Source organism: Pararge aegeria, chromosome 20, assembly GCF_905163445.1.
Source record: "Pararge aegeria chromosome 20, ilParAegt1.1, whole genome shotgun sequence".
Classification (NCBI taxonomy): Eukaryota; Metazoa; Arthropoda; class Insecta; order Lepidoptera; family Nymphalidae; genus Pararge; species Pararge aegeria.
Genome location: NC_053199.1, coordinates 14,523,678 through 14,551,285, shown reverse-complemented (window position 1 = coordinate 14,551,285; position 27,608 = coordinate 14,523,678). Strand labels below are relative to the sequence as shown.

The window sequence follows — 27,608 nt, the reverse complement described above, 5'->3', positions numbered from 1 at the left end:
GGTGTCATGGACGCACTCGTGATCTCATAGACAAACTAGAGCTTTAGTAAGACCTTACTCCATAGCTAAATATTATTGATTTTGGTATTGATATAGACAAATAAATACTCGTATATACCATGACAATACACACATCGCCATCTAGCCCCAAAATGAGAGTAGCTTGTGTTATGGGTACTAAGATAACTGATGAATTCATAAATACTTTTAATATAGATATAAACATCCAGACTTTGGAAAACATTTATGTTCATCACACTAACGTTTTCCAGTTGTGGGATTCGAACCTACGGCTTTAGATGCAGAAAGCAGGGTCGCTGCCCACTGCGCCAATCGGCCGTAAAATACAACAAACAACTTAGCAACTGATAGTTGGAAATCAATATAAATACTTGATATACCTACGCAGAGATTTTTGTAGATCCAATGATACAAAATTATGTTTATATGTAACGTAGTAATTTTTAACTTGTCATGGCAGATCGCCAGATTATGCAGTTTTATTTATTTAAAATAAATACCAATCTCACTAAGAATATAAATAAAAAGATTTTTTTCAAAATCATATATAATTAGATAAATACAACATTTTAGCAATTCTTTGTAACTGTCATCATATATGTATTTTCTAAGTATTTATGTATATATAATTCATAAAAATATTCATCAGTCATCTTAGTACCCATAACACAAGCTACGCTTACTTTGGGGCGATGTGTGTATTGTCGTAGTATATTTATTTATTTATTATTATTTATCATACCTTTTGTTAATAACTTTTACGTTTACGAGTAAACGCTCTTATCAAAAGGCATGATGACAGTAGCAAAGAATTGCTAAAATGTTGTATTTACTTTTTTTTACTTAACATAACTTCTCATTGATATACGAAACCCAAGACCTCTAAAGTAATGTGTTCCTTCATCTAAGAGTCCCCGCTGTCCACGGGCAGGAACTGCTGTTGCGCCACAGAAGAGAGCACCATATCAATGGGCTTGGTGTCATCGTAGAGAGACGGCGCCTCGCAGAGTATGGCGAACGTGCCTACGATGGACGCGATTGTGAAGATCCAGAGGAACAAGCGGTCCAGCACCATGGCCACGAATCCCCAATCCTGGTCCTCCTATTGGTGATAATAGGGGTTTAAATAATTTATCAGTAATTGTCACTAATTTAGAATAAAAGTCGTTAAAGCCCACTAGCCCGCAAATGAACAGCGTGGTGGGTCTATGCTCTTGTACGCTCTCTTCTTTAAGAGAAGGCCTGTGTCCAGCTGTGGGATGTTAATAGGCCAAGGATACCTAATAATTAAAATGAATATTGCAAATATACACATCGTCATCATTTTGTAAAGTGGTTACTTAATTCAGTACTTTACTACTCAACTTTTGATAACTATTACTTGATATCTGCTAGATATTTTGCTAAATTGATAAGCATTTTCATAAATGTGATGATATTAATATAAATTACTTTATTAAATAGTTTCAAGAAGTAATTAAAATTTTACATTATTCACAGCGAATGTTGATGATATTGTCTGTGAATGTTTTGACGTGATTACGTGTGTATTAGCGAAACACTTGAGTCTTGTTGCGAGACTCAGGCGGCGCACAGATTTTTACTGCAGGGCTAGCACGCCATCACGAGAAAATAATCTCTACCATTATCTCATCTATCCCTATAGACAAAATACGAGTAATGCGCATCTTGGCCATTGTCTTCTTGTGGCACGTATACTACCCTACTGGAGTTTTTATCGTTATCATTTATTTTGTCGTCTATAATCTGTGTATGTCTATAAATGAACCTTTAAGGTTGTTTAATAAGATTTCATGAAAGAAATCTAATTTTGACGCTAGTTTCTAAAGCTTCACTTAATACACCTGACCCGAAGTTGAATAACATCCTACGCGAGTGTTTTCTTCAAAGTGCACGCTACGTCATTAAAGGTCTCATTTACGTGTCAGGTCAAGTGGTGGCAAACTAGATGAATCTGTTATACGTGTTTAGGCGTGGAATTTAAAAAGTTCACCATACTAATGTATGCGCTTACGGTGAGTGGCCTGAAATCTTGTAGTGCGATTTTGCGTCTGCAATTTTTTAAGTTTTGCATGAAAATTAAAGGGTTGAATCCAATCATTTAAATTGAAGTCAGGAAACTTGTGTTTTGCTAGCTAAGACCTTTAGTAAGTTCGCTGTACTAATGTATATTACTGTGACTTGAAATCTTGTAGTGCGAATTTCCTAGCTTTATGCCCCAAGCAGCTTTGCTGTGTTCTAGACTAAAGGGTGTTGTTGCCGATGTAATTACTGGCTCATGTGGCTTAACACCTACGCGTTAGTTTGATGGGACACATGGCGGCACTTTGAAGGACATGTTTCTTAAATGTTACTTTATTTATAGGCTTTTCACTTAACATTAGTTGGGGGCCATCTGCTTTATATATAAAACGGATAACACCTGGTTCAAAAGTGGAAGGTACTAGGATATCATAAAAAGTAACAACAGTTATTCTTGATTTAGGGAAACGTTAGAATAGACGTGTTTCTATTACGAAAATTAAGCTTAATTTGCTATATTCCACGAACAGCAGGAGAATCTGTTAGGTGAAATTTATAATTTCTTCAATCCGTATACTCCACACCAAACAGATCCTTGGCAATGTTCCTTGAAGTAGGGTAATTTTCATAATATATTATGGATTTCCGCAAAGTAACGCCTGCTTCTATCCAAGATGTGTTTCCTGCGGAGTTGCTCTGTATAGGCGATGGTTTTCCACGTAAAATCAGGTCGGCCATTTCCTTGGTCCATCCATTATTGCGGATATTTATAAGTATCTTCTTAATCGTTACAGTCTTGACAGACTGTTCGTGGTCGTCACCTGGGTGGTGTGGCTCGCTTTACAATCCTTCGCCACTCTTCGGTTCTCTAACGGTTGCCTTTCTTGCGCATTCATGTAGATTAGCCTCGATTGTGGCCTTCACTTGGTCCGTCAATCTCATCGGTGACCTTTCTAAGAAACTAAGAATTTGCGCTTGAACTGCAGAAGATAGGCGCTGTTTGATGCTATGTTATAAGTTTATACAAGATAAATATTATAATACGTACCGCATTGAACTCATCCTGTCGTTGCATATGGTGCTGTATAAACATGACATTGTGAATGGCCTTCTCCAGCTCGAACGGATACTTCTTGCGGGGAGTTATGTCGCTGAGGGAGTCATCCAAGCCTGACATGACTGATGGCAGGCCATTGTAACCTGCCCCGAGACTACCTAGTGCCCCGACTAGACCGCTGAACCTGATATAAAATATAAATCATTACAATTTTTAACAACATAGAGGGCATGTAATTTTTAATTTTTTTTTATATTTATAGATGAGCGCTTGACTGATATCACACCTTATGGTAAGTAATGATGCAGCCCAAAGTGAAGCGCGCTTGCCTAGAATATGCCTATTCACGCTTGATTTGTAGGTGACTGCATTACCTTATTGTAGGTACTTGGGAAATTGGAAGCTAGAAGGGCATTCCAGATCCTTGCGGTGCCAATGAGAAACGAAGATTCAAAGCCAGGTATATCAACCACGAAGGGATGCATATCCTTACGGTGCCTCGCGGTTCGAAGGTTAAAAAGTGAGGGGCGAACTAGATCAACCAGTTCTTGAGCACTCTCCGAAATATATCTTATAGAATGCTGAAAGCAGGTAGCCTTGTGACGATACTCCAAACTCTGAAGTTTTTTATTGCCTAGGTCACCACAATCAATCAATTCAATCCAAAATGCGTATTATGAAATTTTCGGAACCGGAAGAGTTTGAACCTGTATCTCTCCAGCAATCGTGAGCGCTTTACAAACTAAGCTACGGCTCTGATACCACCGCTTTAATATATGCCTTTTTACCCGTCCTATCTATACGTCTTAGACGACTGTAGCGTAATTAGAAAACATTGCTATTTCGATCATCTTTTTTAAAGGTTCACTAAAAACAAGAAACGACAGATTGCATTACTATATTTTTTTTTACTAAAATGATTTACACTTGATGGAAATATCAAATTTACACATTTAATATCAAATTTACGCATATAAATATTTCGGTATCGTTGGCATTAGAACCGTAGCTTAGTCGGCAAAGCATTCAGGTCGTGATTAGGTACCGGAAACATGCGGAATCAAATCCTGTTGATTCCGAAATTCTTATATGCATTTGATATATATCAAAAGATATAATAATTCAGGGACAATTAAAAAAAAAATCGACAGAATTTGCACAATTATTTAATCCAATGTCGATACATTGATCAAATATTTATTAAAAAAAAAAATAAGAACATTAATAAATCCGTTGGCCGCCCGGCCGCGTATAATATAATTCGGGAATAAAACTGAACACGGTAGGTGGCGCTGAATTAGGTTTTAGGTTTTTTCAAGATATTAAAAACAGAAAAAGTTACGCGGGTTAGCTAGTTTTCAATAAAGAAAGCTATCAAAACCTCAAATTTATCATTCAGTTAAAGCTTATCAGTTATAAGACTCGTGACGCTATCTTAACATTGTCGGCATTTACCACGAGATCAAAGGCGTGGACCTTCTGTACCACTTCTTTATAGCGTGCTAATACTTAATTCTACTTACCGAGAGTATTTTAAAGTTTTGAAGTAAAAATAAATTTTACCTATTTGTTGCAGTAGTTGAGTGCAATCCATTGCATCCACCGGGCAAGTGGTGACGCAAGGAATCTGGACTTGAAGCATTCGAGTTGGTCTGGTCGGCAGCTAAAGCATCCTTGAACTTATTCTTCTTCATACTTCTCCCCGCTATCTTCTGAGCTGCCAAGTCTCGTAACAAATCTTTTGGCACTCTCATTAGGAGTAGCTTCGGCAATTTGGTTATGAAGAACTTCCTGACCCATGGCGCCATTTGATGAGTACTTGGCTTTCGATAGTGTACGTTTAGAATAACAATGGTTATTACAACAGAGAGGCCGACTAATAGCATGGTGAATAAAAGATATTTCCCCAACAACGGTAAAGCGAGGGATGTTGATGGAATAATCTCCGAAATCAGAAGAAAGAACATTGTCTGCGAGAGCAGGATGGATATACTCAGTGCGATCTTCTCGCCAGAGTCAGCTGGCAAGTAAAAGACAAGGACAGATAGATATGAGATACCGACACAAGGAACTATCAGGTTCACGGTGTAGAAGAGGGTTTTCCTTCGCAATGTAATGTTGAAGAAAATATCTGAAACAATGTTTTAAAATGAGCATGATAATTTCGTTCGGAAATTTATCTCTAAGGAAATCTTATACCAGCATAATGTGGTTTTAATAAATTAAAAAATAAAACCTACTTCACCAGAAGCCCTGGAACTAAAAAGAAAAAATACTTGTTTTTACCGGCGATCTAATTAAATTTTAGAACACAAACGCTACTTTTTTTTACCTAAAATGATAGTTAGATGTATTCCCTCGCGGACTTTTTCGTAGGTAATCATGAGTACTTTAATCATGTAGTACATATTTTTTATGTATCATCAATACTTTAGATAGTCCACAAATCTGGCCCAGTGGACACAAAGGTGGACCGCACACAGTGGCGTGCATAAATGGTATGCACAGGGTATGCGGACGATATAAAATGAAGAAAATCTCCAGTATGCGTAATACATACTTGAGGGTAGGCTTTTTATAACTCTTACAATGCCTATCCTTAAGTTTTTTATGACACGTACTGGAGATTTTCTTCATTTTATATCGTCTGCATATCCTGTGCATACCCTTTATGCACGCCACTGACTGCACACGCCTTTGGGAACATTATGGAGAACTCCCAGGCATGCAGGTTGTTTTCCTTCACATTTGGAGCAAGTGATATTTTATTTGTTTAAAACGCACATCACTTCGAAAAGTAAGTGGTTCGTGCTGGGATTCGAACTAGGCACCCTGAAAGTGTAGGGGAGTTCTTACCCATTGGGCTATCACAGCTACTTGCTTCATTAGTAAACATACAAAAGAGAAATATAATAAGAATGTAGGTAAGATGGGTATTTTACGACAAAATCGTCAGAACAAACACTAAACAACTTTCGACAAAAGGTCAAAAGCTGTGGTCTGTGTCATGACGGTAATATATTCAACACAAACTGTATTTGAAAGTCCAATAAACTGAAATTGTTGATATTAATTGTTTGGTCTCGTATTCAAATAGCTTCCGCAGTGCGAAACTGCTGAAGTGATTGGAAACTCCGACTGGGGTACTAACCGACAATTTGACTATACGGTATTGTTTTATTATCGTATACTTATGATGGATATACACGCTCAATTATATTGTCTAATTTGCGTGAGGCTTGACGATTGATCAAGTAGACTTCGTTTAGTATATTTGACCCTAAGAAGTTGATGGTTTTTGTATCTGCCGATGGCTTTCTTCTGTAAAGTGTTTCATAGTAAAAATAACGTAGCACAAAAAGGCCAGAAGAACTATATTTGTTAACATACAACTAGAACTACACACAGTGGCGTGCACTGCGTTCATTCACAAAAGCACTGCCTACCCTAAAATTGATATATAACTTGTATTGTAGGAGGATTTTTGGCAATCTTCCGCTGTATGCATACCCTGGTAAGAAACTTAGAACACGCCACTGACTACATAGGATCGAAATGCAGTCAGTCTAAGAGAAATCTACACTAAACGGAGCCACTTAATCGTCGCTTCAAGAAAAATAGGACTTTTCTATCTTGATTCAAATATTAAGCTTCATATGGCACTATTTATAATATTTATTATTACATTGATGGACAAATAAACTTAAAAGTAGTATTTTGCAAAACTGGACAGGATGACGAGTTAGCACTCTTTATTTTTTAATTATAATTAATATTTACAGTACTATTTTTTTTGTTAATAATTATGACATGCCATCTTAATAAATTGATAATGCACTTTAATTTTTAATTTTAATTTGATATTGTATATTGGTGGAGCCAGTACCCTGTTTAGGTTCGAGGGACCTCTCGCTGTCCCAAATAATAGTAGCACTGTAGTAATAGATTTGTTTATTGTAGAAATACTAAGTAACACAGTTCACATAAGGTTATCCGACAAATATAATAATGTGATTGCTATGCGTATGAAGGTAAGACGCGCAATGTCCGTAGCATTCGTAAGTAACCGCTCGGCGCGTTGTTTCTCCCCGAACCCCGCATATTGGTAGCGGCCGAAGTTATACCGCTATCCGCGTATACAGGTCAACTAGATTTTAATCCAGTTGCGCAATACTGTCTTAAACATATATTGCAAATTTATTTTTTCTCTAATTTAGTAATTTTTAAATGTATTGCACCAATAACATGGCAATGCCTGTAATAAAGATTATTATTATTATAATTATTTTTCAACCTTATGCACTTAATTAGATTTTTTTTAAATATATCTTGAATTTCTTTGAGACACGCATTTGTCAGTTTCAGTATTTTCAATTTTAATCGTTCAAAACAGCCAAGCCTATCCAAATTGGACAATATACTTGAACGTATGTAGCCGACATTATACTGTTGCATTGTTTAGCATAAACAAGCAATTGACAGTAATATGCGCTGTACATCGGTGACCCTGTATCGTCGTTTAACACCCGACACAAAATGAGGGGTTATAAGCTTCATCGCTTTGTATTTGTGAACGGATGGAACAATTTGACTGTGGTTTTTACACTATGTACGTGTCATTTCTCAGCAGGTTTTGAGATGTTGCTGCATTTTATTTTATGCAATTAAAAATATCACTTGATTTAACGGTTAAGACATCCCTACTAATCCCTATCCCTACTAATATTATAAATGTCAATGTAAGTTTTACGTTTTCACGCATAAACTACTAAAGCGATCCTCATGAAACTTTGTACACATATTCTTGGAAGTGTTAGAAGTAATATAGGATACTTTTTATCCCGACATTAAGCTCGGTTTCTTTGGGAGAGGGGGTGAGTGTTATATAGGTTATAATGTGTTTAATTTTGCGGAAACTATGGTTGGAGATAGAGGACAGGACTCCTCAACGGACAGCAGCAAACCCCTCATTTAATGCTTAGCGATACTGAATTCCTTAAATTTCTTTAGATCTACAACTAAATTTAATGCCACATCAAAAAACAAAATCAAACGCAGACGAAGTCGCGGGCAACAGCTAGTTAAAATGTGTATAAAGCGTCCGGTCAAAATGGTAAAAATGGTTAACAGGGTTTTACTTAAGTAATCCCCTAAAGGGATTGTAGAATGATCTGAAAGTCCTATGTTTTTCAAGTTACTGACATTAAAAATAATAAAATATGTTTGAGGTGGTAAATTTCATATTATTAATGCGAATACGGTGAATTCAGTTAAATTGGATTGAACCAGTAGGTAAGCTTAAACCCCGCGATTTTGTCTTTAGCTTTTTATCTCTTCCTGATCGAAGATATCAGATTCTGTATTTGCATTCAATGGAATGTACTTATATAAAAATCGGAGTTATCATCATCATTTTACCAACCCATACCGGCCCACTACAGGGCACAGGTCTCCTCCCTTAATGAGAAAGGGTAAGGCCGTAGTCCACCACGCTGGCCCAGTGTGGATTGGTGGACTTTGAGAACATTATGGAGAACTCTCAGGCATGCAGATTTCCTCACAATGTTTTTCTTCTAGGTTGGAACAAAATATCACATTAACTCGGCTCTCCGAAAGTGAAGTCGAAGTCTTACTCACTGGGTTATCAGCGCTATCAATCAAATGGATTGGGTGTAGATTAATGTATGGAAGAAAAAAAGGGTTTAATGTACGAATGTTTGTATGGAAAAAATCACATAATAATATCGCAGGCGACTAGGATATCATAAAACTCAACTGGAAAGCTACTGCTATTTAGTCATCTTTATCTTAACGCATCGTAAATATTCCGTCGTGTCACGTACGAATGCCAAATTGCTGTCCTTGCACACACCTGATGATAATCTTTTAATTTCATGTGATGTATGTCATATTTTCGGCCCTTATATGGGACTCCCCCAAACCCCAAAAAGCAACCACGGCATGTCCCTCTAGTTGGCTTTCTTAGGTACCCAGGAAACCTATTTATCCTAAAACGAATCCGATTTCGGAGATTACAAGCAATCTGGCGCGTTTCCATGTAGCCCAGTGGTTAGAATTTCGGCTTCGGGGACTTTCGGCGGCCGAATTCGATTCCCAGCACGCACCTCTAAATTTTCTAAGTTGCGTGTGTTTTAAGTAATTATAATATGAATTGCTTCAACGACAGGAAAACATCGCTTATATCGGATAATTTTCAATATGCAAACCTGAATGCTTCAGAGTTTTCTATAATGGTCTCTAAGACATGTGAAGTCTACCAATCTGCACTGGGCAAGCGTGGGTGACTACTACCTAAACCCTTTTCATAATGGGAGGAGAACCGTGCTCTGTAGAGGGCTGGTAATTAGTTGATATGATGATGATGTGGTAGCAAAGATTTGCAGGACGCACTTTCACTTATAGTCTTATTAAAATTGTTGCGCACTGCCAGCATTACACTCTTTCAGTTTCTTCTTTTTGCTATTATCGCACTTCTTGTGGGGTCGGCACATCGTGTCTTTTTCAAACTTGAAGACAGATTTGTTGTTTTGGTTTAATAATAATAATAATATCGTTTATTTCTTTCATAAAAATTGCACATATAATGAGTTGACGAACTGGCTACCCTAGCTAAATTTTATCTGTGTTAAGGATAAACAGCCCTCGCCCCCGGAACATACATAGACAGATTGAAATAAGACATTACTATTATGTAACTTAATTGTAACTTTAAAAAAGGCGTATATTTTAGTACAGTAGAATTTGTAACTAATATTATTCACCAGTTGGTATGCTGATGATCAGAAGCGATAAAAACGGGTCCAGAACCGACTGTTTGCTAAGAAACGGGAATGGACTAGGGAAATCTGGTAATGTGAATTCATTCCCAGCTGGTACTGGGACTAAATTTTTGGCAGAAAAATGGTATACTATCTATTAATTTTGGAGCAAGGCAGGCGTTACCTTACGGATTACCAAGATATATAATTATTACCTATATCTTATCAATAATTCATTGTAAAGATTGTAAAGTCAACATCTCCTGAGGATGCTCTTGTGTCGGAGCGACACGTGCGAGAGTACTTTGCCGAAGATCTGTTTGGTGTGTATTATAAAGAGTGAAGAGAATTTAAACACCACCATACAGATTTTCCTGTTTTTCGCGTAGCATAGCAAATTATGCTTAATTATGTATATCAAATTTTTGACCCCACCCGGGAATCGAACCTGTTTGTTCCCCGGTTGTAGCTAACATGCTAGCTAGTAGTACCATAATAAATTAAAGTTTTTTTCCGTCTTAACGTAAAATACCAAAAAATGTAGAAAAAATCAGAGTAACTTAAAATAACTGTTACGAAAACTTTTGGAATAAGCCACGTGACATTTATGAAATGTGTCACACGAATGTCACTTGTAGGTTGCGAGATTACATTAGATGTGACGCGAAATGACATAGGTGAGGAATGATAGGAGACGGGCGTAGGAAACGAAACATAACGTGTGAGTATGTCTACTCAGGTTTATGTGATTTGAAAACTTCATAAATGAACGTAAACGCATTTTGGCCAGTGCATAACGGGAACGACAGGACATACCATTTTAATTGTTTATTATGTATATATTAACTAGCTGTTGTCCGCGTCTGTGTTTGTTACAGTTTTTTACAAATCCCACTTGAAAAATTTATTTTCCTGCGACAAAAATTAGTCTTTGTTACTCTCCATCCTTTTATCTAACTCGATGTCAAAAATCAAGTTTTTTGGTTCCTTAGTTAGAGCATAAAAAAAGGACAAACAAACAAACAAAAAAACAGCCGAATGGCGCAGTGGGCAGCGACCCTGCTTTCTGAGTCCATGGCCGTGGGTTCGATTCCCACAACTAGAAAATGTTCGTGTGATGAACATTAATGTTTTTCAGTGTCTGGGTGTTTATTTGTATATTATAAGTATTCATTTATAAAAATATTCATCAGTCATCTCAGTACCCATATTACAAGCTACGCTTACTTTGGCACTAGATGGCGAGGTCTGGCTTTGGCCATGGCTAGTTAACACCCTACCGACAAAGACGTGCCGATTTAGTGTTCCGGTGCGAAGTCGCATAAAAACCTATTATGGGTATGACTAGCTACAATATACTCCCTAACAGGTTAGCCCACTACCATCTTAGACTGCATCATAACTTAACACCAGATGGTATTGCAGTCAAGGGCTAACTTGTGGTGGTATAAAAAAAAAAAGAACACAAAGCGGAATTTTGAAAATGATCTACCCATCGACAGATAATACTTTTACACCACCTATTTGTTCTCGCTCTTGTTGTCCTAATCCTAAGGTTGCCAGAGATCGCTTTTAAGCGATAAGGCCGCCTTTTGTGTTCTACTCCAGTTTTTGTGTTTCTCTCTATTCGTCCTTTATTTTCTTAACTGTGTAGTGGTGTCCAAATAAAGGGTTTGAATAAAAAAAAGATATACTTGGATGGAATTCCCCTAATAAGTACTTCTAAAAACGTGACCCTACTAAGTCTGTAATCTAACACCAGCCGTAAATACCGTGGCGCGTCGACAATGCTTATCTATGCTAAGTTACTGCTCACCGCCTAACAGGTTAAACGGTTGTTTTGTTAATGCCCGCAAAGAGCGCTCGGGACGCCGCGTGAATACTGATACCAAGTGTCACTGATTAATGGAAAAAGGCTCCTTTCTTTTAGTAGAGGATTGCGTGAAAGAAATAAGGATATTTACGAAGGATTCGCGACCGTTTCAAATGGAATCCCACTTCTTTGTTTTTATCTCTATAAATGATCGAGCTAAGTAACATTTTTTTATTGGGTTCTGCCAAACTTTTGTTCAGTACATGAATAAATGGATGACTGAATACAATGTTATGGTACACAAAAATAAAAAAAATTGCAAAATTAAATTTTAGAAGACAACCAAAGGCGTAATGAAAAATGCTATACACGCATGGTAGGCGGTACAATAAATAAAATACCCACACTATATCTGCATATAATTAAAATTTTCATTACATACACCACTTGCCACTTTATTAAGCATACTCTATAGGACTTGGCTGTAGGCTCAGAGTTACACAATTGACGATGGAAAGAGCTATTACTCGGCGTATATCTATGTGATTAAATAAGTATGATCATGATTTGTTTACAATAGGCGTGATAACAGTAACAGACAATCGCTAAAATATTGTATTTATCTAATGATATCATGTGATTCATATATTATGAAAATGTATTTTTTATTGATTTTCTAAGTTGATATTTATTTTCATATACGCACCTATATCAAGTATTTTGTGATTACAAACTAGCTCAGTTTTGTGTTAAAAATACTAAAAAAATTTAAATTAGGACAAAGAACAAGAACTTTTGTTAAAGGTCTAATTTGCCTATGACGTCACAAGAGGAAAGTAGTTTACTATAATGTAATTTGCAAATTACATTAACAAAACCTTTAATTAAAAAAAATAAACTGAGATTCCAAATAACATAGGGCAGTTTTTAAAAATTAGTCATGATGCAGTATTTCCATACCATAGTTGGAATGCCAATGATCTGGGCATGTTTAAATTTAGTTTTGTTTTGCAGCATTGTTTTTAAACATAATGGTACCCTTTCAATGGTTCCAATGTTATATGAAATATAACATATATATGGTTATCAATACGCAGAAATCAAAAAGTACGTGATTTCACATTAATAATTCTTTTAGATCAGAGATAAAGAACAATCGAACCGGTGTACCCCAAGGAAGCGTGTTAGGACCTTACTTATTTATTATTTATATAAATGACCTGCCAAATGGTATTTAAGAACCTGGCACGCTGTGTTACCTAACTATGCGATGAATGATTGATTGGTGAAATTAGATGAATTCGGTGTTAAATGTACGATATTTATTAAATTCAGATTTATGTCAAAACTCACAAAGTAGTTGATGGATTGACTTGATGTATTTACATAAAGTGGGATTTTAATTTTAAGAATATATCTTTATCGCTTAAAATATCTCATTAAGCTACAGTAAAATGTCGCCCGGTTTAGCTAGAGTGTAACAAATACTGAATACCGACTTCTAATTTTTTTGAAGTCATTTAAAAAGCAGTACCTAGATATTGAAACTCGACAAAAGATTGATTAAAAAGACGGGTCTTCCGAGCGATGTTGAAGGTTTTATCATAATATCCTGAATATTATGATAAAATTACGTCGTAAAGGGGTGTTCATGTTTACACTCTTACTCGTAAGTATAACGGCACGTGACTTATCTTGATTGAATTTTATCGATTTAATAATTCCGCTTATGAGTTGTCACGTTATTAGCTAACATGATTTGAACTAAAACAACTTTAAAATAACACAGAGCAGAGAGGTATCTGCTGCTTAATTATGTAACTTCTGACAAGTAAAACAAAAAGTTAAGCTTGTCATCAAATAAGTTTTCAAAATTGCATATTAACACCAGGTGGAAAGTAAATACAAAAAACACATACTGCTCTAAACTAGGACCTCCTAGTTCAGAAGAAAAGAAGAACAGCAAGACTTACCTGGATAAGGTTCCTGGCAACATGGATAGTATCTTTCGTGACGTTCAGCTGGTACCCCCAGAATATCCCATTCAACTGATGGGTAGTATTCCCGAAGGTCGATACCTACTTCTACCATATCACCTTTCTTCTGGTTTATGTGCTTCAAGTCAATCTAAAAGATAACATTCTTATTATAAATAAAGAACCAAAATATAGCGTGTAAGTAACCTGTCTTTATATTAACGATGTGCGAGGTAGCGCAAAATTAAAGGAAGTGTGATAAAAATTAAATTAAAAATTCTTATCTCCACAATACGAATTCTGGCAAACCACTTACCTGTTGAATTTATTGGTTAATAATAGTTATAAAGATTTTTTGAGTTGGAAAGACGACATGCCTGGGAAGGAGTTGGTGTAGAAGGTTTAATTTAGATACTAGTAGTTCATGATATAGATTGTAGAGTAATTTCTGAGTGTGTTGCCTACTTAGATAAGCTTGGCAAGTAGATGAAACAAAGGTGTATGATCTTCAAATACCTGATCTCCATCATAGCTCCAAGATCCAAATTTGAGGAAGCAAGTTTGTTGGTCGAACGGAAAGTATCGCACGTCGATCTCGCACGAGGACTTGAAGATGGCGGGCGGAGTCCACAGAACTTTACCGGTGTGATGGAGAACTGCTTTGGTCATCGTTGTCACAACGTACTCTCCGTCGGCGCTGGTAACAAAATGAAGTCTCCCTTTCATAATCCATTTCATTTTTAAGTTTATTTACATTTCCGCATTTTTTAAAGTGACAATTTCTGATATTTATCATATTCAAGAACTGTGTTTTTATAAAAAAAAAGTGATATATGATCTTGCATTTATGTTTTATATATCGCCTGCCTTAAGCACGCAATAGGCACAGAACGCGGTTTTCTTTATAAAACCATTGGATAGGTTGATAATAAATAGATATAACTAGAAAATAAAGCGCTAAAGCCCAAGATAAAGAGCGTGTCGTTTAACCGTCTAATAGACTATCTATCCTGGAAATCCCACCATTTGAAAATACGCGTGTGTTAGGGGAATCAATACCATAATATATCTTCACGATCTCCCGTCGTTACAGTTGCTCTAGAGCCATCAAAAGGCAACTCACACGTAAATGGGAGTACATACGCTCTGCAAACTTTAGTGGCCAAATCATATGATTAAGCGTTTTCCATCAAAAAACTATGGAATAGTGAACCGTAGACATACAAAATCTATCAGAAAAAGTGTAGTTTTCATATATAGTTGGTCATTCAAAACGCGGATTCAAAGGTGTGGATCACTCGATGTTTCCTGCCTTGGCCAGGCGAGAGTAATTATACATTATCTAAGTAGGTAATCACTTAAATCTAGACTTCATCATTGCTTTACAGCAGGCATGATTGGGGTTAAGCGCAAAACAATGTTTAAAAATATCTGAAAAATGATAAAATAAATTAAAACTCTAATAGCTTACAATTAGAATTTAAGGAAGACACAAAAATCTTGGTTATGTCTAATTTATGTATGCAACTACTATAATAGCAAAAAAAAAAAATTCAATGGAAATGCGAAAGCGTCCTAAAACGTAGCATTTTAGGAAGCGTTTTCGATAGAAACCTTCTAAAATCGAATCTAATGATGTCACTCTCTTAACACCACGACTCCTGTGGCTTAGACCAACCACAGAGCCGGTACAGCATAAGATTGGTCGCACGTGCGTCTCTCGTTCTGGTCCGTGATTAATAGTTTGCCGGCCTGTTTTGACACACTATGATGTATCATTCGGCGCTCTCATGTCGATACTTGCTATCAATTAACTTTATTGCTTCTACCTACTTTTATGTTTGCCTGGTAGGTCCACTTTTTCAACGACAATGTAAACGTGCTTAGGCTAAGTGCAATAATATGTGTCAGTACATTTTCATCGTACCGGGCGCTAAATTACGCGTCTTTGTCAGCAGGTGGATAACTAATCACGACCGAAGCCTCTGATCTTACCAGACTAGAGAAATTCCAGATTAAAACTCCACATGAGAGGATACAAACATATTAGGCTTATTATTGCACAACCAAAATAAACGTTTTACAGAAGGCGGATGCTTAAGCATTAAGGCTTAAGCATTTTCTACCAACTAACCTTCGGACGTACGAAAAAAACGAGTGAATAACTTAAAAAATATATATACATACACATGTAAAATCCAGAAATATATATATATATAAACAATTTATAGATATATGTGTACATAATATCTATTACCATTCTACATAATATGACTATCTTGATATCTGACGAACTTATAAGCAATTATTTTATCTCGCAAACAATTTGCTCTGGATCGCCAACATCCGATGTGAGGCATATGGGAGAGTATAATTGGCGCGTAACAGCCTTCCACCGAACTTAGTTCCCGAACATTCATTAGGACATTACCTCGCACCAAATTGCATTGTACCAACTAACTTGTTTCAAACTGTTATAATTAGGAAAGGTAACATCGACTTCTGTGTTAAAATTGATGGAATGACAAATAACTTTGAGTTGGGCTAATTTAGTAATTAACTAACTGTTAGTTATACATATATATTGGCATCAATTTGGGCACCATGGGCTTACTTGTAATCAAAGTGCTGGCCGTTTGTATCGCCATGAAGCTAACAATGATATCGTCAGTCGCGCTCTGGCCTCTCCGTCCATCATCATCATATCAACCTATTACCGGCCCACTACAAGGCACGGGTCTCCTTCCACCATGAGAAGGGGGTTAAGACCATAGTCCACCACGCTGACCCAGTGCGGATTGGTGGACTTTACACACCTTTGAGAACATTATGGATAACTCTCAGGCATGCAGGTTTCCTCACGATGTTTTGATTGCTTTGAACGCACATTACTTAGAAAAGTTAGAGGTGCGTGCTGGGATTCGAACTCGCCTCTCCCCGAAAGTGAAGTCCAAGTCCTACCCACTGGGCTATAACCGCTTCCATCCTATGTTCCATCCACGGAATGACTATAGTACCGTTGATCGATATAGCGTGCGCTGGTGTAGGATGCGACCTGCGTTGATACGTTGGCAGTTTGTGACGTACCGAGTACGTCCCAAAAAGCGGGTGCAGCTGCCGAATCTGCTCAAATGCTTAAGCGCCGTAAATAGTCCGTTATTAATAATAATTAACAATGTTAATTAATGTTTCCCACTCTGGAGCCCTGACCACCTGTTGCTTGGGCATTCAAAAGCCCCGCAAGCGGAGGGTGGAAGTTTTTTTTTTTTTTTTTGTATAAATTTTTAATAGTGTTTTTTAATTTATTCTTAAGCATTGTTAATAATTTGAAAAAAAAAAAAAGAAAAATAATAAATGATAGACAAATAATAAAATTGAAGTAAAGTATTAACAATGTATAATGTATACTTATAATAAAACTGTAAAGGGTTATAAAAAGAAAGAAAGAAAGTACATGTATTCATGTTAAGTGTAACAAACAATACATCTTATAATAATATAGTAACAACACAGTAAACAATGTCTGTGTGTAACACCCGACAGAAAGGGTGTACAGGTCAGCATTTGCCATGCATTTTAGGTGCATGCATGCCGGTGATTTTCAGATGAGACCCGAGTGACGATACGGCAAATTAAATAGATAAATAAAAAAAATTAAATAAATAAATAAAGTGAAGCACAGGTTATTCCCATTAAAGTAATCAAAGTGATAAATTACATTATAAATAAATAAAATGTTGCAATTATATAAAAAGTATTAATATAATATAATAATATGACACTGCTTAACACGTATATTTAACTGATGCTAATAAAAAAAATGGTTGTGGCGACGTTAGCTCAGAATACGAAGGAGGAGGAGATGTTGACTTTACAATGAAGTCAACATCTCCTGAGGATGCTCCGGTTTCGGAGCGAAACGTGCGTAGAGGGTACATTGCCGAAGATCTGTTTGGTGTGAAGTATAAGGATTGAAGAAATTCAAAATTACACCACACAGATTCTCCTGCTTTTCGCGGAGTATAGCAAATTAAGCTTAATTTTGATAAAATATCATGGATTTCTGCAAAGTAACGCCTGCTTCTATCCAAACTAAAGAATTTGCTTCTTTCTCTCACAGTAAAGTTTATTTTATGGTATTCTCTAGTAACACATCATAAAATTAAAAAATCAAAATTCTTTTTTTTTATTATCCACTACAAGTTAGCCCTCGACTGCAACCTCAACTGGTGGTAAGTAATGATGCAGTCTAAGATAGTAGTGGGCTAACCTGTTAGGGAGTATGGTAGGCATAACCCTAATCGGCACGTCTTTGTCGGTAGGGTGGTAACTAGCCACGGCCAAAGCCTCCCACCAGACCAGCCTAGAGAAAATTCAGAAATTATAAATTTCCAAATTGCCAGGAGTTCAACCCAGAACTCCTGCTTAAATTCACAGCGCTCACCGTTGCGCCAGGGAGCTCGACGTTATTTCAAGTAGGCCTTATATATATTTAAATCACTTTTGAAACGTTAAGTCTAAAAGTTTGTCGGACTCTATCACTAGTTCGGAAAAAAGATTCTGCCGAGAAAAAGATAATATTATAATAGAAAAAAAGAGTACAAGTAAATAGGAAAAGAAAACCGCGAACGAGTATGCGTAAAAGAAGCGATTTATAATACAAGCATAACTCGCGAATCCCAAAAGGAACGCCTTAAGACTATAAATAAAGTAAAATGCTGAAGGCTTTTTGTATCCACTTACTTGTTATACAGAACGATATCCGGGAGCCAAATGTGCTCTGAGGGCACATAAAGTTCCTTCACGCCGCCGTATTCCAAGGGGTCCCATTTAAATTTGTGGTCTTCCCATTCCTAAAACATTTCAGACATTATCTTAGTGACTCGCGGCTTTGATTGAGCCGGAAGCCATTGCTTATAGCTTAAGAAATTACCACTGATCCTTTATTATATTGGTTAAAGAATCAGTGGTATAATATCGTCGTTATCATCAAACTATTACTCGCCCACTTCAGGATTTGTGTCCGGAAGTTTAAGATTTTCTACCTACGAGTAAGTTTAGTTATTTGAATGCATATGGTATAGAAAGAGCCTCATCCAGTGAAGCTGTTTCCTCTGTAAACAAAATATTGTGTCTACCGCATAATATATCTTAAAAACTCTAAGGGAGTCTAAAATAAGCTTTTACAATAATATATTTTTTCATCGTATACGATTTGGACATTATGCAAGGGAAGCAATAGGTAAAAAACTCGCGATCGCTATCGCACCCGTAACGTACTATCATAAATCTCTCTCTCTCTCTTTAGTCGGTCTCTCATGACTCAGGATGAAATTGTTTTTGTTTTAATTCAATAAAATAATAGCTTCAGTTTTTTAAAAGTATGAATTGTCGGACCAACCGACGGTTTGTGCAAAACCATCGTCTAAACAGAGTAGCTATTCGCAGGATATGCAAGGAAGACGGCGCTGCAACGTGTCACCCCGTGTCCATCAACCTAAAGCGTAGGTGTCAAGCCCCATGCATCCTTCAGCAGGGCTAGCATGGGCAGGAGTCAATTCTCTTCCTGGGGAAAGGATAAAAATGTATCTTCTCCCACAGCTGTATCAACTCAGAGCACTGGCGCACAAGTTGAAATAATATAAGTGTGATAAACGGGGGTAGAATTCTCCTATGCCATGTTCCCATGCTTTAGCAGGTGGACACGTTAATTATATCCCCTGTCAGGGGATATCATCGGGGGATGTAATTTAATAAGGCCAGAACACAGCAATGATGCTCGGATGTAGAATTAATCATTGCGGTAGCACTTCCCCGTAGAGCTGTCATAAAAAGCTCCACTGATAACTACTAAAATTAAATGAGTTCGTAAATTGGCGTATCCTATAATTAAGGTACATTTCTAATCTAGTTACAGTAATATGTTTTAAGGATATACTTATTTATTTTAATTATTTATTTATACTCTTTATTTGTACACCACTCAGAAAAACGAGACAAAAAAAAGAACAAACTCATGAAGAATGAAGCAGGATACAAAAGGCGGCCTTATCGCTAGTAGCGATCTCTGCCAGGCAACCTTAGGAATAGGAAAACTAAAAAGAAAAACGAATATGTGGGGTACACTATTTAGTACATACATACAAATATCTACATACTAATACATAAACCAGACTACACAAATACAACAATACTATTGATAAATACAAAAAATAAATATACTAATACATATTTTAACATACCATAAATACTTAAATATGAGTTAGTACTTACGTGCTCGAGCCAAACGTTTGTAGTTAGGATCTGGTCTTTCAGATTCTGTAACAATTAAAAGTCATTTTAATCATGCGTTTAATATATTAACCCAAGCGGCGTAGTTTAGTGGCATGTAACATTATTGATCTAATAGGATATGATAAATATGAAAGTGTGCTTGTTTATTGGTTTGTCCTTCCTTTACGCCCTAACTAAGCAAACGTTCATTTTGATTGATTTAAAACAGTGCCACTTTTTTGTTGCCTCGGTGAAGTCGTCATGAATACCACTGCGAGGTGCAGCTATTTTATGTCAGAACTCTGAATGACTCTCACTTAAATTATATGGTATTGCAATGTATACGTCATAATAATAAAATTAAAAAAAATATAGGTAGGTAGGTTTGTAATATATATATAAGATAGAAGATAAAATTTGGAGATAGTATAGTATTCTTTTTTGTATTATAGTTTCATCATCATATCAACCCATTACCGGCCTACTACAGGGAACGGGTCTCCTCCAACACTGAGAAGGGTTTAGGCCGTAGCCCACCACGCTGGCATAATTCGGATTAGTGGACTTCCCACTCATTGAGAACATTTTGGAGTACTCTTAGACATGCAGGTTTCCTCACGATGTTTTCGTTCACCTTTGACGCGTGCTTTTTTAATTACTTATAACGCACTTAACTTAGCTGGGATTCGTAATCGGCACTCCGAAGTGTAGGTGAAGTCTTGACCATTTCGCTATCACCGCGTATTATTACATATTATTGTTTATTACTAATGTATTATACAATCTTTCGTCCTTACATAATCGTATTAATTAAGTTACCTACCTTGAAAGCTTTCATAATGGGGCAATCCAAAAAGTTTGTAATAAAAAACATAAAAATTCGCTTGTGTCCGCAATTGGCAAAAGCCGGTATAAAGATCTTATCATATATCGATAAGTACAATCGGTACCAACTACCACATCACTACTTCCTCAACGACTGAGTGAATGTTTTGTACGTAACTGTTGCATAGTTCCGAGTTCTACCCTCGTTTAAATTATAAATATAGGATTAATATCTTTAACAATTAAATACATTTAATTTTATTATTAACGTACATCTGTACTAAGTTCTACGTAAAACAAGTTATTATCATCTGTTATGTGGCTCAATAAGTTGTTAAAAATGTTTAGTTTATATGCTGTAAAGTTTTAAAAAGGTGTTGTAACCTGCTAAACTGTAAGTAATATATTATTAATTTGTTTAATTTAGGCTAGTTACTAGGATATGAACTGTAATACAATTATTTAATTAATAAAGATATTTTAAAAACAAACAAAAAAACTAATGTAATTAAAGTTGAAGTTTAACTTTAAACGATTCAAAATGTTTTGTCCATAGTAGTTAAAGGTCCATCTATACTGTTAGTACATTTTTGGTAAATAAAGCCTGAGAGCTTTAATACCCGAGTGTTATTGCCTTCACCGTCCAATCGATTGACCGTAGCTGGCTATTCTCCAAGAAATCCTCAAGCTGCGTCAAATCTTACAGTATTGAATGGCATATGAAAAAAACAGAAACATTCAACTTGGATGATATTCTATGAAGTAACACGCATTTATGTGGAACTAACAACCTTTGATAGTATAACTATCAGAGGGTAATGAAATATTTGTTTTTTATAGTGACACTAGCGTACCCAGCCCGCTTTGCCGGGCTAGCTTTTGCTTTATTTTATTTAAACAATAAACTTACATCATTAAATTTTTAATGTTACACCATAACTCCGACAAATTGTAACCGATTTAAATGGTTATTTTTGTACGATAGAAGTTATAATATGTTTTTAATTTTGCCCAAACTTTGTGTAGATTTGATGAATGTGGTTGGAGATACTGGACTGAACTCTCCGCTGAGGAGGAGAGAGCAGCGAACCCCTCATTTAATGCTTAGCAATACTGATAACTTTAATTTTTTTTAGAACTACAACTAAAATGCCACATCAAAAATCAAAATCAAACGCAGACGAAGTCACGGGCAACCGCTAGTTAATATATAAAAAAAAATAGCTCAATGAGGCACGAAGCTGAAGTAGCGATGGGCGGGGCACATAGCTTGGCTTGACTGATGGACGTTTGGGTTCCCAACCCAAGGTACTGGAATGGTGGCCTACAAAGGCAGCGTTGGTCGACCCACAAGTAGTAGAATAAAAAAACAGTCTTGTAGGAACACATAAAATATTTCGGATAGCTGTATAAAGTAGGACATTATATAATATGGATAAGCCAACGTTTAGTACGTACAGAGTAAATATTTTGTATTCCACTTTGTCTTTGGGCCCACAGTTAACATTCTCCAAGTAACCTTACAGATGAGCTACGTGAGGCATTCGCCTTTTAAGTTTGTAACGAAATTTATATGTTGATAATATAACCCTTTTAAGAGGGTAGGTAGGTATTTTCTACGGTCTTAACTTTAGAGAGACTAGTTTAGGAAAGCTGCTGGCAAGCATTTTAATTCATTGCTAGCGGTCCACCCGCGACTTCGTCTGTTTACAAATTTTGATAAGTTTCCCACATAAACTTTCTATCCTACACAGTACACTATATACTCCGACCCACCGCATCACCTCGCATGTATACCTTCAACAAAAAATGCGCTGACATTTTTTCTTGTTTAATTGTTAACATAATTACTAATTATTCTTCTAGCCTTTCTTCTTTCTTTACTTTCTCCTTTTTAAGGCTAAGTTAAGTTTGGTTAGTAAAACTCTAATCTTGACTTTAATTCTCTCTGCCGCAGAAGAGTCGGGCGTAGACAGCTGACGTCTGTCCCCTTGAGGAGGGCGATAGATACGGGGATTCTATCGCCCGTCGGAGATGAGTCTTTGAGTTGAAAGGCCACGATCCTGGTGTGCCTTCGATAGTGTTTAGAGGTCAGTATGTTTAACTTCGTATCACGAGGTACTAGGTTCGAATACCGGCAGGGCGATTACGTATCTCAGGTTTGCGACAGGCGTAAATCTTGGAATCACTGCTGTCTATTCTTATGTATGGAAAAGTGCCGTTTGACAGCAGTGATTGCAAGATTTACGCCTGTCGCATTGCTGTCGCGAGATACGTTATCACCCTGCCGGTATTGTCACTTATTTCCGACAATAGTCGTTAAAGCCCACCAACCCGCATTTTAAGGCGTGGTGGGTATATTCTCTAATGTCTGTTGATAATGATGATGGTAGTTGTAATTAAGTGTAGATGATCTCGAACTGAAAGTCGACTCATGAAATCCGATAGACGATGAATGTGCCAAATACTTGCAAATCAGGTCATGTGCCAATTATATGAAAGCAATCAAAGGAACTCGGTAACGAACTGTCTGTGTATTAACGGGTAACTGATTCAGAATTAACTGAGTCGACAGATTTAACTGAAATGTCGGTAAACTTCACCACGTGTCTACATTTAACAAGTTTGGCGATCTCTTTTTGCTCAAAGAGTCCAATCTGGTCTTAAACGAAGGATTTCGATTACCAAAGCCCAGCCTGGAATCGTTCCAGTTGTGTCAATTTGGGAATTTAAAACTACTAAACTAGCTAAGTAAGTTAACCAGAGTATGTAGCAAAAAAAAAAAAAAAGAACACTGCAACTTTTATATATACGTATGAAATATATCAATATCGACTGGGAATACTTAACTACCTATTATAACAGATAAAATAAAAAATATACTTAATCACTTATTAAAACAGTTAACATAAAAAATAAAAAATAAAAAATAAATAAAAAAAACAATTATTAACCAATTACTTTAATGCAATGTAACTATTTTATTTTTTGTTAATTTATAACTTTTGTTATTTTTTTTTATTTGAACTGTGCCTCGCTGCGGTGGTTTCGAGGACGTTTTAGATTTTATTTAGTTTTTAAATAGTTTATACTTATTTGAATTTAATTAATCATTTTACATTATAAACATATAAATATAACATTTGACAAAGCACTCAGGGCTACTGAAGACAGCGCCACTCACGCATAAGTAGAAAGTAGAAGGAAAGTTAAAAGGCAGTAGAAAAAAAAAAAGCAATGTAGCATAACCATATTACGACAATCGTGAGCTGGCAATTATTCAGAGCATAAAGAAGGTCTCTGACACCATGTCAGAGGATAACTGGGTGTAATTATTTAAGTTAGTAAAAATCAGACTTCGTTAGTTACTTGAGTTTTTATGTTTATTTTTATCTTCACTGGAATCTTAATTATGGTCAGGCATAATGCAGTCTAAGATGGTATCGGCAGCGGCGTACATAGAGGGTATGCACAGGGTATGCAGATGATATAAAGTAAAGAAAATCTTCAGTACCAGTTATAAAAACTTGAGGATAGCCTTTGTAAGCCTACCTAAAAAGCCTACCTTTAAGTATTTATAACTCGTACTGGAGATCATCTTTTTTTATATTATCTGCATACCCTGTGCATACCCTCTATGCACGCCACTGGGTAGCGGGCTGTTACAGGTATGGCAGTTATACCCTTACGGTTTCTACGTTACGGCACGTCTTTCTAGGTAGGGCTGTAAGCAACGACCAAATCCTCCTAGTAGAGCAGACCAGAGTAAAATCAGAACGTAAAATCCCAAATTTTCCCTGCCGAGAATCGATCCCGGGAATCACAGCTCTGATCACTGTGCCAAGGAGGTTGACGAAGTTGACGAGAAAAATATTTAAAAATGGAATAAATTATAGTATAAGTTTTAAATAGTTATTTTAAACATGAAAATTCAAATGATCAATGATGAATATGATGAATTCAATCAGTTTTCTAAAAGTTTTTATATAATTTCACGAATCATATTTATAGTAAATACGTAAAAAAGAAAAAGTAAGATTATCTATCGTACCTACCTTCTTATTAAAACTGTAACAGAGCCGATTCTGGGGTTTTGTAGTTGTTTAATCGATATTGAAGCCAAACCACAAATAAATGATTATTATTATTATTATACTTCATTATAATATTTTTAATTATTATTATTATTATTATAAAACTGTAAAATTTTACATTTTTGTCTTACTGTCTGTCTGTCTGTACCTTTGCTACGCATCATGCCTTAACTACTGAATGAATTTAAATAAACGTGAAAGAAGAGAAGAGAACATAAAATTCTTTAGCACAGTTGACTTGGAAGAGATAGTAAAAGTTTTCATCGATTTTACATTATACCTCCGTCATATTTGAACTGATTTTAATAATCCTTTTTGCACTGGATAGGTTCAAGTAGTTTAGTTTTGCCTTAATTTCGTCTAGACATGATCAAAATGATTGGAGATACAACAAATAACTCCCCAGCAGACAGCAGCAAACCCCTCACTTGACAGCCGGTTGGCGCAGTGTGCAGCGACCCTGCTTACGCCTTAGTCCAAGGGCGTGGGTTCGATTCCCACAACTGAAGAATGTTTGTGTGATGAACATGAATGTTTTTCACTGTCTGTGTGTCTATCTGTGTATTGTAAGTATAAATGTGTGTTAAATTAAATCAAAATATTAATCAGCTATCTTTGTGCCCATAACAAAAGTTACGCTTACTTTGGGGCTAGATGGCGATGTGTGTAATGTCGTAGTATATTTATCTATTTACTTAAAGGCTTAAAGATACTGAATACATAAAGTGTTGCCACCAATAGGAGGCTTTCTGTTTTTTTTTTATGTTTATAGACGAGCGCTTGACTGCAATCACACCTGATGGTAAGCGATGATGCAGCCTAAGGTGGAGCGCGCTTTCCTAGACGATGCCTGTTCACTCTTGATTTGAAGGTACTCATTGTAGGTACTGGGGAAAATGGAAGCTGCAAGGGCATTCCAGATCCTAGCGGTGCGGATCAGAAACAAAGATGCGAAGCGCTTATTTTGCTAAGAATATGTGTGTAAAAATATTTAATGTAATTCCAAAATCAATAGCCGTATTACCGCATTAACAATTTAAAAATACATAGAAAAAGTGGCTATTGAGGAATCTTTTTTATTCAATTGATGAATTTCTGCAATTTAAGCCTCAGAACTAGATTGTTTATATATAATTAACCAAATTTTGTATGTTGGGGCTGCCTGACCGGATATGTAGCGACTTTTTATTTTGCTAAGAACATTTTGTCACATATTCATTCAAATAAATACTTTTCATTTAATTTCACTTTTAATGTTATTCTCACCAGGTCGATCAGTTGCGAGAGACGTAGTCCAAGTTTCACAAGCACAGTGTTGTTGTTCTTATCAACGGGCCGGATAAGTCTATTGTAATTACTGAGCAGGTCATCATACAGCCTCTTGGCATCGGGATTCGCGTAAGCAACACCACTTGTAGCCACAAAAAGAAATAGCACTGTTGCAGACATCTCAAAACTCCCGAATCTCTTAAAAACAACAAGAAATATGTTTATCTTACGCTGTTTATATTAAGAATGTCATTTCCGAAGTTTGTTGTTTATAAATCGTTTGTAATAAACACTAAAAGCGATATTTTTATGGGAAATTTGACAGCTACGCCCGCACTGTGCGAAAGTGGCGCCTCTACTGGCGTGAAACAGCATTAACTTGCTGAGTTCTGCGCCGAATCCAGCTTTTATTAGCCCAGACTAGTCGGAGATGCTTTTATTTTTTCAGCGTTCGAACTGTTAACGATACAGCTCGTTATTTAGTTCGAAGTCTTTAAAAAAGGATTAAAATGAAATGCCTTGGAATTTATTGTGGTTAATAGGTATATTTTTATAGAATTTCATACATATACATGGTAATGAAGGTATAGTGTTTTAGAATTAAATTAGAATGTTATTTCTGAAGAATAACGACTTTTCTATATTTTTTTCCTCTTGCGTCTTTGTTTGCCTGCGAGAAATCGCTATGTAGCGATAAAGCCACCATTTTGTACTCTCTTGCTTTATGTGTATATACCTCTGTTACTTTTTCTTTGGTGTACAGTAAAGGTGTATTTATTTAAGTAGTGCTTGTTACCACCCTATCGACAAGAAGTGCCGCCAAGCGATTTGCGCGTTCCGGAACGATGTTACGTGAAAACGATTAGGGTTTACGATTAGGTTATTTAATATAACCGCCAGGGGGTATGGCAGATTAACCCGTTACCATTTTAGACTGCATAAATCACTTACTATGAGGTGTTTGGAATTAAAAAAAATAGTAGTGCGTTATAATATGTCATTAATAGTGGAAGGGCTTGGATACACCTCTCTACTAAGACAATTTAAGAGAGTTACAGTCTTTAGCTCAGTTCCCGCGTTGAATTCAAAACGGCCAAGCAAATAGGATCCATTTGTCATCAACAGTGGCGTGGATACAGGGTATGCACAGGGTATGCACTAAGCGGACAAATGATTTAAAACGAAAAAATACTCCATTCCGAGTTATAAAAAAATTTAAATATAGGCATTGTAGGAGTTATAAGAAGCCTACCCTTAAGTTATTATAACTGGAGATTTGTTTCATTTTATATCATCTGCATACCCTTTGCATACCCTCTATGCACGCCACTGGGCATCAGGTGGTAGATCCCAAATGCTAAAATAAAACAAAGTTTTAAATATAGGGTAATAAAGTTACAGAGTGCAGTGTTAAATAAATAATTAATCTAGAATTTAGGACACGAATAATTGCCCACT

The 27,608-nt window shown here is 36.2% G+C and overlaps 1 protein-coding gene across 1 annotated transcript; it reads right to left on the bottom strand.

The window, feature by feature from the left end:
* Positions 1-863: 863 nt before the first annotated feature.
* LOC120632513 (acetylcholine receptor subunit alpha-like 2) lies at positions 864-26,465 on the bottom strand. The gene is made up of 8 exons (XM_039902331.1): positions 26,148-26,465; positions 19,963-20,007; positions 18,433-18,542; positions 14,206-14,386; positions 13,687-13,840; positions 4,685-5,252; positions 3,113-3,305; positions 864-1,123 (listed from the first exon to the last, which is right to left on the bottom strand). Exons 1-8 carry the CDS (start codon positions 26,328-26,330, stop codon positions 926-928), a joined length of 1,632 nt encoding a protein of 543 aa, XP_039758265.1. The 5' UTR covers positions 26,331-26,465; the 3' UTR covers positions 864-925.
* Between the last annotated feature and the right edge of the window lie 1,143 nt (positions 26,466-27,608).